The 14,008-nt window shown below is 30.5% G+C and overlaps 1 protein-coding gene across 1 annotated transcript in view; it reads left to right on the top strand.

Annotated features, from left to right (window-relative positions):
- The first annotated feature begins 1,594 nt into the window (after positions 1–1,594).
- Positions 1,595–14,008, top strand: part of LOC115883667 (D-beta-hydroxybutyrate dehydrogenase, mitochondrial) — a 77,441-nt gene continuing 65,027 nt past the window's right edge. The window contains exon 1 of the mRNA XM_030902052.1: positions 1,595–1,982. Within this exon, the coding sequence (XP_030757912.1) occupies positions 1,668–1,982 (315 nt within the window). The 5' untranslated portion in view covers positions 1,595–1,667. The remainder of the gene's footprint in view (positions 1,983–14,008) is intronic.

Below are 14,008 nucleotides of genomic sequence, written 5' to 3'. Positions count from 1 at the left end.
ATAAACAAATGCTGTTTTATAAAATGTGCATCTAACATGCTGGAGGGTTTGAAACACAGAGTGTTTCAAAAATCATGTGCCACCAGTCCGAATCTGCTTTGTCTCTACAGGAGGTTAAAACTTTAACCTTTTTTTCGATTTATTATAATTTTCTCCCAAGTGCTTTTAGCGACTCGAATGAAATTTGGAGGGTAAATATTACTATGAATGATACATATTTTAATGCTAAAAAAGCATCGACTCATCACGGACGTGCATTTGGGTTATCAGTGGATTATTTTTCTATAAAAACATGTGTATTACGACTTACGACTGACACTGACTTACGTCTTTTTCCTCTTAGCAATAAATTTCTGTAGGCCATTTAATGCCGTTTAAAAATTGTATCTTGATATTTTGTCTATTTAACGCAATTTTATTAATCACAATTAATAAAATTAAAATAAAAGTAAAATTACGAAAATAAAAAAATAAATTTATACGAACTTTTTTTCATATTTTTTAATGAGGAATCAATGAGTACTTATTAAATATTTTGACAAAAGTTATTGACAATATTTTTTTTTAAAAATAAGGTATTATTAAAATTGGATTAAGGCATATTAATTAAATTGCGTTTATATCATCAAGTAGACTGAAATCGACAAAATATCAAGAGTAAAAAAAATAATTTGTTACTTCCAATTTTTTGGATAATGCTATATAATATATGGTACTAAAAATTGAGTTTTAAGAAGGTTTTTTTGCTCAATTTTGCTCGAATGTGTTAAATGAAACGTCAACCAAACTGTCAAAAAATGGCATTTCATGACGTCGATTTCGAGTACGTACTAACGTACTAACACATAAGATACCCCAAATCTCAAAATAATCTTTCGAAAAAGTAATGTGTAACAGTGTAATCAAGAAATGTGACAACAGTATAGTCCTGAGGAAGGTATTACAGGGTGTTTCAAAAAACATGTGCCATTTCTCGTGGGGAGATTCCTCACGTAAAAATAAGATTTATTTTTTATATCAACGATTCCGCTTTGTGCTACTTTGTCCGATTCTGCTTTGTGCTACATTTTTTTAATGCTAAAAAAGTGTCGATAAGTTCATCAGGGACGTGCATATGGGTTATCAATGGAATATTTTTCAAAAAAACATGTGCGCCACTGTTTTTTTTTCTTTTGATATTTTGTCGAATTCGGCCTCCTTGATGAGATTTAAAAATCTTATTTTTACGTGAGGAATCTCCCCACGAGAGATGGCACATGTTTTTTGAAACACCCTCTATATGTATATATCAAAACGTCTTGATCAAAAATTTTGAGATTTATTTGAACCAAATCCAAAAAAAAACAATTAGATATTTTAAGTTTATTTTCATCTTCCTCGATTATTGTGCTTGTTACTTTGAAACAATCCATCCGGAAAAGTAATCCAGAGCTCAAAAAAAATACAAACACACAGTAAAAACGCTCCATTAACTCAGTTTTATATACTGGCCTATAACGCCGGAGAGCAGATTCTAAATTTATCGATAAAACTCGAAATTTTCTCGACCGCAACGCTGGTCACCAAGTGGGAGACCTCACTACACAAACGCCAGCATATTTCCAAATTATTATCCCGGCCGGTATTCTCAGTTTCGCACAGTCTCATCATCCGTAGCCTGCTGCACAATGAGCGGGCCCTTCAAGCGTCGTTCGTCCCTCAAAGCCCTTCCTGCACTAGGTCCTGCGATCAGGAGGACCTCCATTAGGCGGCAATCGTCAGTGGGGTTGCCCGGAAGGATCACCAGCTCTTCGGCGCCTCAGGAAGTGCCATGGGACGTCTTGGACAGGTGTCTGTTGCCGGTGGCTTTCTGCCATGGGGCTGCGTTTACCCTGAGCACGGTGCTGAACGCACTGCAGATCTCTCAAGTGACCACGTTTACGTTGTTCGTGATATTTACCATAGTCGTACTAGGATTAGTGTTTTTCTATCATAACTTGAAGGTGAGTGGGTCAGTTTTGTTATTAGTCATGCCAGTATCTAATCTAAAAACCTGAACTGCTTCATTTAGAAGGTCGAATTTAATGGAATAAGTTAGGGATTTCAATTATAGTTTCTTATTTCTATACTACCTTCGTTCTGAACATAGAAATTAGGAGCTTCAAGGAGCGTAGCATAACACCTAAGCATTCGGAACATCAACATTAGTGGTAGTAATTCTCAATCTTTATTCAGAACCTCGCAATTAGTGGAATAAATTAGTGGTTTTAATTAACGTAGAAGTTTGTTCCTTTAATTTCAATGTAAGCATTCAGAGCATCAAAATTATTGATAATAATTTTCAATTATTAGAAAAAGTTATCAAACTTTTAACTTTTCCACTAATTATACTTTAAAATTTGCGAGAAATGTCATTTTGTCCTTTCATTATCTTCCGTCAAGAGAAATTGTGTTTAGAAATCAAAAGTTGATTGTTTGATAAGCTAAATATTAGGCTTTCTTTATACAGGGTGGCCCATCGACAACGTTCCTCAAGGCATAACGGCCAGGGTAATTTTTTTTTCAGAAAATCCAAAAACACGTCAATTTTGTTTGTGAGGGAGACAACTTTTGCCCCAAAAATGATTGCAAAATCTTCAACCCTCTAAGCGGGGGTGTCAACCCCCAACTTTTTTCAAATGGGAAGGGGGGTCAAGTGGCACCGCAATGAAAAGGGCTTTCTATTCTCTATATTTCCTCGCTTCGTTTTTGAAAATTGGTCGAGTCATTGAGAAAATATGACGGATTGAAATTTGTAAAGTTTCTTTAAACATTTATCAGAGTAAATGATAAGGATAAATTCCTTCGACCAATTTGTTGTTTTTTCTTATTATTTCTAGATGTTTACGCATTTTTTCACTTACCACAAGGTTGAACGATCAGGTGCGGTAGTTGCTAGATAGCTGTTCTGTGACTTGTGCGTTGAAGTTCTTCTTAATATTGTTAAACTTTTTAACAATTATGGATTATGGTCAAGTACTGGTAACTTGCAGAAAAAGTGGAAATAATCGAACTTTGTTTTAAAAATAATGAGTGTGGCAATCGGGTTGCACAGATTCAATGAACGCCATCCTGACAAAAACCTTTATGGCAAAATTTTTCGCGAATTAGTAGCAAAATTTCGCGAAACTGGTTCCGTTATGAATAAAAAGAGGCAAGGGGAAAATCCTGTAGTAAATGAAGCTATGGAGGTATTCGTATTGTGCCAAGTTGCCATAGATAGTACGCTGAGTACAAGAAAATTAGCCAGTGAGACCGGCGTGATTCGTACAAGTGTCCAAAGGATATTAAAAAAAAAGTTCCACCCGTACAAAATTCAGTTGGTACAAGAACTCCACGAAGACGATTTTGATCGTCGCGGTCTGGTATTTTTGGAAATTCTATTGTAGGCCAGTTTAACGATATTGAGACCGCACCTGATCGTTCAACCCTGTGGCAAGTGAGAAAATGCGTAAACATCTAGAAATAATAAGAAAAAACAGCAAATTGGTCGAAGGAATTTATCCTTATCATTTACTCTGATAAATGTTTAAATAAACTTTTCAAATTTCAATCCTTCATACTTTCTCAATGACTCGACCGATTTTGAAAAACGAAGCGGGGAAATATAGAGAATAGAAAGCTCTTTTCATTGTGGCGCCACTTGACCCTTCCCATTTGAAAAAAGTTGGGGGATGACACCCCCGGTTAGAGGGTTGAAGATTTTGCCATCATTTTTGGCGCAAAAGTTGCCCCCCTCACAAACAAAATTGACGTGTTTTTGGATTTTTTGAAAAAAAAAATATCCTGGCCGTTATGCCTTGCGGAACGTTTTCGATGGGCCACCCTGTAGATACAACTGACTAACGCCAAGCTGTTGCTAGAATATTCTATTAATTTTAATTGTATTTTTAAATATTGTGAATGATGGTAAACTATAAAGGATAAATTGCAATTGAAACCACTAATTTACTCCACTAATTGCGAGGTTCTGAATGAAGCTTGAAGCTTCATTCGAACATAGAGAAAGCTTAATTTTTAGCTTATAAAACAATCAACTTTTAGTTTCTAACTACAATTTCTCTTGACGATAATCAAAGGCCAAAATGACATTTTTCGTAAATTTTGAAGTATAATTAGTGGAAAAGTTAAATGTTTGATAACTTTTTCTACTAATTGAAAATGTCTACCACTAATTTTGACGTTCTGAATGCTTAGATTGAAATTAAAGGAACAATATCTTTATCATTTGCAACGAACCTTAACAACGAACAACGCTAATTGAAACCACTAATTGATTCCACTAATTGCTATTTTTGCTATTTTTTTTTTCTTAATGCAAAAAAATAATGCTCTTTTATTTTTGTTTTAGAGGCTGTCGCTTCTTTCATTATAAGTTTTGCATTGTTAAAATCTACCCTGGACCCTGTGTCCCATGAATGCTGACAAATCTTAGATTTGTGAAAATCGCCCTTTCTTAAATAATCTTTATGTTCTTTAATTCTAACATTTAAGGATCTAGATGTTTCACCAATATAAAATTTATCACATTCACATGGTATTTTGTATATTACACTTTTTGTTTATTGTCCAGTGTTCATTGGTTTAGTGTGTGTTAAAATGGATCTAAGTGTATTTTATTTTTTGAAAGATGTTCGTATGTTATATTATTTTCCTATCCTTCTTATTTTTTCCGAAACGCCTCTTTTTTTTGGAGAGACGAATCCGCCACAGAGGTAGAGATATTTTTTAATATAAGTATTATTTAAAAAAACTGATTATTCAGAAATGTAAATGTTTTCAACATTTATGGAACTTAAAAAGATAACTTATAAAGATAAACTGATAGTCCTTAAACAAAAAATAAATAGCCCATTAAAATATAAATAAATGTAATGTTGAGGCATGTAGATGTTAGCAGGGCCGTTTCTGGCGAGCTTGCAGTGCGTGCACGCACGTAGGCGCAACATTTTGGGGGCGCAAAATCAAAGGGTCAATCAGTACTTTATAACAAAAAACCGATTCGCTTTCTTGCCAATAAACAAATACTTAAACCATCATACGATAAAGTTTGCTTAGCGTCTTTTTTGCGTTGGCCGCACCGAATAAACAAGTATAGGGCAATCTGTCGGCAACATATTGATCTCATCTATTTATTTTTCATTTTATTCATTTTATGGAAAGCACTGTTCATTAAAATGTTGTATACTATCTTATAGGGCTTGTTTCTCTCTACAATTTCCTGTCTCAAAATGTACTGTTTGTGTCGGGGAAGGGATCATAATTTCATAGTTGTCGATTTTCGAAAGAAATCAGTACATGTATATTATTTCGTATATTTTTCATTTTATTGATACTATGGAAAGCACTGTTTATTAAAATGTTGTATCCTATGTTATAGGGCTTGTTTCTCTGTACAATTTCCTGTCTCACATTGTACTGTTTGTGTCGGGGAAGGGATCATAGTTTCATAGTTGTCGATTTTCGAAAGAAATCAGTACATGTATATTATTTCGTATATTTTTCATTTTATTGATACTATGGAAAGCACTGTTTATTAAAATGTTGTATCCTATGTTATAGGGCTTGTTTCTCTGTACAATTTCCTGTCTCACATTGTACTGTTTGTGTCGGGGAAGGGATCATAGTTTCATAGTTGTCGATTTTCGAAAGAAATCAGTACATGTATATTATTTCGTATATTTTCTATTTTATTGATTTTATGCAAAACACTGTTCATTAAAATGTTGTATCCTATGTTATAGGGCTTGTTTCTCTCTACAATTTCCTGTCTCAAAATGTACTGTTTGTGTCGGGGAAGGGATCATAGTTTCATAATTGTCGATTTTCGAAAGAAATCAGTACATGTATATTATTTCGTATATTTTCTATTTTATTGATTTTATGGAAAGCACTGTTCATGAAAATGTTGATCCTATGTTATAGGGCTTGTTTCTCTCTACAATTTCCTGTCTCAAAATATACTGTTTGTGTCGGGGAAGGGATCATAATTTCATAGTTGTCGATTTTCGAAAGAAATCAGTAGATGTATATTATTTCGTATATTTTCTATTTTATTGATTTTATGGAAAGCACTGTTCATGAAAATGTTGATCCTATGTTATAGGGCTTGTTTCTCTCTACAATTTCCTGTCTCAAAATGTACTGTTTGTATCGGGGAAGGGTTCATAATTTCATAGTTGTCGATTTTCGAAAGAAATCAGCACATGTATATTATTTCGTATATTTTCTATTTTATTGATTTTATGGACAGCACTGTTCATGAAAATGTTGATCCTATGTTATAGGGCTTGTTTCTCTCTACAATTTCCTGTCTCACAATGTACTGTTTGTGTCGGGGAAGGGATCATAGTTTCATAGTTGTCGATTTTCGAAAGAAATCAGTACATGTATATTATTTCGTATATTTTTCATTTTATTGATTTTATGGAAAGCACTGTTCATTAAAATGTTGTATCCTATGTTATAGGGCTTGTTTCTCTCTACAATTTCCTGTCTCAAAATGTACTGTTTGTGTCGGGGAAGGGTTCATAATTTCATAGTTGTCGATTTTCGAAAGAAATCAGCACATGTATATTATTTCGTATATTTTCTATTTTATTGATTTTATGGACAGCACTGTTCATGAAAATGTTGATCCTATGTTATAGGGCTTGTTTCTCTCTACAATTTCCTGTCTCAAAATGTACTGTTTGTGTAGGGGAAGGGATCATAGTTTCATAGTTGTCGATTTTCGAAAGAAATCAGTACATGTATATTATTTCGTATATTTTTCATTTTATTGATTTTATGGAAAGCACTGTTCATTAAAATGTTGTATCCTATGTTATAGGGCTTGTTTCTCTCTACAATTTCCTGTCTCACAATGTACCGTTTGCGTCCGGGAAGGGTTCATAATTTCATAGTTGTCGATTTTCGAAAGAAATCAGTACCTTCATGTGTATTATTTCCGAATTTTAGTTTATTGTTTTTATGTATTTCATATAAAATGGGTCAGTTTTTTTCTTTAAGGTACTATTTTTATTACTAAATATTTTTGGTTTTGTTTATTTTATTTATTTAATAAATGTTTTTATACTTTAATTAGAATAGTTTTTTTTTACTTTTCCAATTACATATTGCTCGTTTGTCGCAGAATATAAATTCTTTAAATTTTTGAGATTAAGATTAAAATATATAATTGATTTAAATATAAAAAAGGGCGCACCAAAGAATGCTACATGTAGGCGCCAGATACCCCAGGAACGGGCCTGGATGTTAGTAATCTTGGCTATGAATCCGGGAATGATTCTTTGATCAAATCATCAAAAATTGGTTGGAGATAAATTTTTTTTATATTTTATCTTTAATGTACCCTTTGAATGAAACAAAAATCAGAAGCAATCTACATTTTTCACTTTGGATTCCTTCAAGATGATCATTAAAATTCACAGATATTATTGAGCCTCTAGACAAATGACAGCTAATTGTATGACGTACGTATTATTACGTATGTATTAAAAATCAATTTTAGAGAGATCTCCTCTATGTTTACTTGTTTCTATAAGATTTACGCGCATAAAACTTTCCTGATGTAAAATAACCTGCTATCGACTGTTGCAAAATTCTTTGAATCGTTCCCATATCTACAATTTATGCGAGAGGCAAAATTGCATTTATTTTTCGACTTCTTGACGTTTTGGTAACTTCTGAACATGTATAGAAAACATTTTCGACATGCTTAGGGGAAAATTGAGCTTCTATTGTCGCCCAAAAGCTTTGGAATTCAATTCACCTCTAGACGTTTTTAAAAGTATTTTTATTTCTCAAAAAGAAATAGAGTGGCAGCTTTATTTTTTTAGTATTTGTTGAAAATAAAACGGGATGAGTGAAAAAGCAATTTTTTACAACGTGTTTTGAATATGAGGTTATTTTTAGATGTCTAATATACAGAAAAAAATATTTCAAAGAGAAACAGAGTGAACTTTGAAATCTGGGTCAATATTTTCATCTGAAACAACCAACAACAGACTAAAAATTAATATACTTTTTAATATTGTTTTTTACTTATTCCTTCCTTCTTAATATTTTTTTTTAAAAGAGTTTTTTTAAATCTGTCAGAAAAAATAATACAGGGTTGTTCACCACACACGACATGGAGTATTGTAGCTAAACGACTAGATTTTTGTAATTGTACAAATTGTAAGTTTTGGGTTCGTTGAAGGACTATTAGAGCTACAATTTAAAAATATTTTTACAAGATACAGAGTGTCCCAAATAAATAAAAAATATCAAAGTTGTATTTTTTTAAAGGGTTTAAATTTTTTAACAACCTATATATTAGTACATTTTTAGTTTCTACGATTAAAATAAACTTACCGTTTTTGAAATATCTTCAATTTTGTGAAACTGCAGTATAAATTTTAAGGCTTCATTTCTCCGAGGGTATCAAAGTTTTTAATACTAAATATTTACTGAAATTTATTTATTGATCAGTTATCGTGTTGCAGTAATAAAAACTTTACTACCTTATACAGAGTATCTAAAAATCTATTTTAAATAATTACTAGCTTTAAACGGCAATAACTTGTTTAATTTAAATAGAACACCCTGTATATTTTATGAGAATCAGATGCACAATTTAATTGTCTATCAAATTGTGTTATACCATTTTTTACCTGTCTCTTCAAGTTTCCATAGAAAATGCATTTTCTTGTAATTTAGAACTCATTTATCAATATACCCATGGAATACTGACATTTTAGATTATTTTTAAAGATGTACCGAAGTTTTAAAGAGTACAGATACTAATATTGTCGATATAGTTCGTTTATTTTATTAAAAAATAAAAAAAAACTGTTTAAATATTTGTTAAAGAGGACCAATTAATATGATTCCAGTATTCAAACTACATTAATTGACTGTTTGCGTTGATTAATAATAATTGCTCCAAATACTAAAAAACTGATTTATGTATGTGTATTAGACAGTGTGCTAAAAAGTAACACCTTAAAAATGATATTTAATTTTTTGACAAATGCTTATTTATAACAACAGAGACGTTCATTTTCATAACTTATTATTATATTGATTTCTGATTCAACCACATTTATTTGAATAATTTATTAACGAACACAATTAAGCATGTAGTTAATTAGTATTTGGGCGGAAATACTGGTGGTATATTTAATTAATGGTATACTCTTTTATAAAGATTTAAATAGTTTTCTTTTTGCATACAAATGGGCTAGTAATATTATCGTTTTAGTAAAAACGATAATATTACTAGCCTGTACATTTTGTACATTTGTTGTTACAAAAACAATCTAAAATGTCAATATTCCATGGATATATATATATATTGATAAATGAGGTCTAAATTATAAGAAAATGCATTTTCTACGAAAACTTGAAGGAATACGTAAGAAATCGTATAATACAATTTGATAGACAATTAAATTGTGCATCTGATTCTCATAAAATATACAAAGTGTTCTATTTAAAGTAAATTGCCGTTTAAAGCTAGTAATTATTTAAAATAAATTTTTAGACACTCTGTATAAGATAGTATAATTTTTATTATTGCAACACAATAACTGATCAATAAATAAACTTCAGTAAATATTTAGTATTAAAAGCTTGTGGTGAACAACCCTGTATATTATAGGATGTGCAAATTAAAATATTTGATTTTTTAATTGTAAGTAGTCAATTTTTTTTAATTCAAGTAGTCAAATTCATAAATTTGTTTTGAAGACCTTGTAGCATCGAATTCAAATATCTTTACATTACAAATTATAAAATAATCATACAGAAAGTTTGAGTCTTTTTGGTTTTATCTCATTAGGTAATCTTTATCAGGTAGTAATTGTTAATTTTGAAGTATAACTTGGGGGGGATAGATGGAGAAAAACCTACTGCAAAACGTATAACCTGTAACTGTATGATTAGTTATCACTCAAGAAAATGGGACAAAATAGATATGTAAGGTCGCGGTGATTAGCTTCTCCCTACCATACATTTTAATTTCTACATTTGCCTCATTTCTTTGAAGCACCCTGTATTCTAAAAAAAATCAATTAAGCCTCTTTATATCCCCTAAAACTTTTCTATTTACCATTTTTTTGAAAATCTCAAAACAAACAAGGTAACGAACTATACTCAATCCTTGACTCACCCTGTACATGTTAAGTTATTTTAGGAGCTTCTCTTTTTAGAATATTGTCTTAAAAAAAGAACGCATTTATTTTTAGTAATCATCGAGCCGGGAAAAAATGGATTTGCAAGTCCAGAAATAAAACAGATTCTCCAGATTTTGGCAGGTGAACTGACTGTATAAAATCTATGGATCTCTGTGCGCTCATAAATTATCTTGTTTTTTAATAAATTGGTCCAAAAAAATCAATCCAGGCTTTTATATTTACTACTAGCTAATCTTACAGACTGAGTTGCCCTGCTTAAATTTCCATAAATCTATTTTTAACAGTTTTGTTAATCTGAGAATAATATTATTGTTCGTGAGCGAAAATATTAATTTTAATGTATTTATGTTTTTAATTTTTTGACAGAGCTGGGCATTTTTTCCACTGAAATAGAAATTTAAAAATAAAAATATATATTATCCCTTTATAGGGAGAACTAATTATCTTCTTGTTGGATCAAATTGACTTCAAAAATATTTAAACTAGCACAAAGGGAGCATATCTTTTTAACAACACTTTTCAAAAAGTTAACAAATAAAGGAGTGGGGTGGTGGTGATCGATTTTTCAACCAGAGACTGTTAAAAAAATAATAAAAATATGTAATGATCTAATGTATATAATGTATAAACTGTATGTATCATCCAATGTAAACTGTGGACTGGATGATTGGAATCCAACAAGCGAGGGCTCATTTAAAAGAGCCTTTCTTACTCTATATTGTACCATATAAATAATAATTACAAGCTTTTGAACGTAGACGCTAGGGGGCGTTGTTTTACAATTTAACAAACATTGCGCGTTTTTTCAGAAAAATTAAATGCAATAGTATATATAATTTTAGCTGACAGTAAAGAGTAGTAGTAAAAGCTAAAAAAGTTAGCGAAAACCGCATCTTGATATCTTCTTTCAAACCGAAGATATTAGCAAAATTATAATAAATACCAAAAAATAAGCCCTTAATTACCTTATTTTTACAACACGGTATCAGTAGCCCTCTTGATTATGCCCGTTCTAACCTAAAAATAAGATAGAAACAGTTAGTTTATTTTAAAATCGACGATATACCAGAATATCATAATATCAGATGTATTAATATCTAATAATTAAGATAATAATAGTGAACAAGAAACGATGATTCAGTGAAGACATGGTAGGCTTTGGAAAAAAGTTGCATTTGACGTAATAATATAAAATAATATAAACGTCAAATTGTTATTAGATCAACATTTTGATAGTCTTAGCAGCGTTTTTTATCTTTTGATTGCTTTTTCAAAATGCCAACTTCAACTATTTCAAATAATAAAGGCATTTTGAAAAAGCATTTAAAAGATAAGAAAACGCTGCTAAAACTATCAAAATGTTGATCTAATAACAATTTGACGGTTATACTATTAAGCGAAAAGCAACTTTTTTCCAAAGCCTACCATGACTTCACTGAATCATCGTTTCTTGTTCACTATTATTAATATCTTAATTATTAGATATTAATACATCTGATATTATGATATTCTGGTATATCGTCGATTTTAAAATCAACTAACTGTTTCTATATTATTTTTTTGTTAGAATGGGCCTAATCAAGAGGGCTACTGATATACTGTATTGTAAAAATAAGGTAATTAAAGGCTTATTTTTTGGTATTTATTATAATTTTGCTAATACCTTCGGTTTGAAAGAAGATATCAAGATGCGGTTTTCGCTGACTTTTTAAGCTTTTACTACTCTTTACTATCAGCTAAAATAACACATACTATCATATTTTTTTTTTTTAAACGCGCTATGTTTTTTCAAAGCTGTGTGTAGTGGTTCTACTAACAGGGCATTGTAAACTTAATAGGTATCTAAAGTTGATGGGATTGACGGACATGACGTAAATGTGCGATTCTGTGTACTAGAGAATAGAACCTAGAGATCGACCTCAAAAATATAATCTAAGACCAAAACGTTTAAAATAATCCTGGTTGAAAAATCAGAGTTGTGGTCATGCATTACTAACATCTACTGATACCTGAGCAATAAATTTATTATTTGTATTTCATTCGATTAGAAAAGCCATTTTTGTGTAAAGGCTGTCGATTCCTTTATTATAATTTTAGCTTTTTAATAAAGTCTACTTTATGGTCTGTATTCCATGAATGCTGACAAATTCTAAGTTTACAAAAATCCCTCTATTTTAATAAACTTTCTGTTTTTTAATTCAAACATTTAAAGGTCTAGATGTTTTTCCAATAAAAATGGGTATTTCACATTTGTTGTTAATTGTTCAGTGATTTTGTTGTGAGTTGGTTTGGTGAATAATACAAATCAATGGTAATTTGTATGTTAATATGCTTCTATTTTTACTTGTTTCTCTGGCTATGCTTTTTTTCCAAAAATTTTCTATTTTTTATTCAGTATTCGAATTATTAGCATTATTTAAAAATGCTGTATTATTTTTATTGGTATCGATGAATAATAATTTTTTGAAACTGTATTATACGAAATAAATTCATGTAAATTTAAAAACGAAAATAAAAAACAAACATTTTGATTTTTTTATGTTGGTTTTAATTTTAGTATCTAGCCAGTAGGTATATGTGATGATATATTAATATTCAAAGCCATATAACCGATTAATAATGAATATTAAATTGTTTAATGGCTTTTAGATGTTAGTTCTATCGTTTATTTATGTGGTAATTAAAATTTTGGCACACGCACTAAACCCACTTTGACACTGGTTATTAGAAGGAATATTTTATATAAAATAAGTACATTGTAAAATTTTAGAGGGGTTATGAAACTGAAAATTATTTATTACCTTTCACTTTAAATATTATTAAGTTTTAATTTATTATTATATAACAATAAATTTAAACTTAAAAAGACATCTATACAAGGTGAGTCTTAAATAAGTGCAAATATTTTCAAAGCTGCTATATCTCAATTAAAGAAACATATTTTCTCTTTGTTCTTTTTCAGATAAGTCCAAAATAACCCAGTTATTTTAGTTCTAAAAATTTCCAAAAAAATTGACGTTTTGCTTAAATTTTGAGAACCACTAGATCTTTTCTGGGCTTTCTTTCTTGTAAATTTAATCTCCTACAAACATATATTGCCAATATTTTCAAGGAATTATTCTTAATTAAAAACTAAAAAAAACCCAAATTAAAAAAAAAGTATATTTTGCGAAAAAAACTCGACGTGTTTCTGGGGTCGAAATATACTACCCTAAAAATATTTGCACTTATTTAGGACTCTGTATAAGGATTCATATTGTAATAAATACATATTACAAAAGAAATAAAAAATAAAAGAAAAAAATGAGAAAGAAAAAAAAATGCAAAAAAAAGAAAACAAAACGGCTGCTTTAAAATTTTTATTTAGTTTAAAAGTAATTTAGGCAGGCAATTTTCATGAATTTTTAAGCAATTTTTACGTGTTACGTTTAAGAATTAGGCCTCGCCGCGTGATTTTATCAAGTATTTTTCCTACCAGCGGGGGCTAAAGTTTCATTGGGGTCTGTGTGGCACCACCACGCCAAGAATGTTTCATTAATAGGATGGTGCGTAGTCTAAAGAGTGTGCCTCACTTGGACGCTAATTTTGAGGAAGCATTAATTGGGTGGTTTGATGAACTTAAAGAGGCTTAAGTGAGATGAAGACCATCGAGACATTGATTTTTCTCCGAAGAGTAACCATAACTCCGATTCTGAATCTCTTACTTATAGAAGAGAGAAAATTGAATAATCAATACCAGAAAAGAAAGAGATGTGGTATATGGCAACCATATGTCAATGAAGAAATGACAAAAAACAAAAATCTCATGA

This window comes from Sitophilus oryzae, unplaced genomic scaffold (assembly GCF_002938485.1).
Source record: "Sitophilus oryzae breed Bouriz unplaced genomic scaffold, Soryzae_2.0 scaffold_1974_pilon_pilon, whole genome shotgun sequence".
NCBI lineage: Eukaryota > Metazoa > Arthropoda > Insecta > Coleoptera > Curculionidae > Sitophilus > Sitophilus oryzae.
Note: the sequence above shows the minus strand (reverse complement) of the source record. Positions and strands in the feature narration are given on the sequence as shown.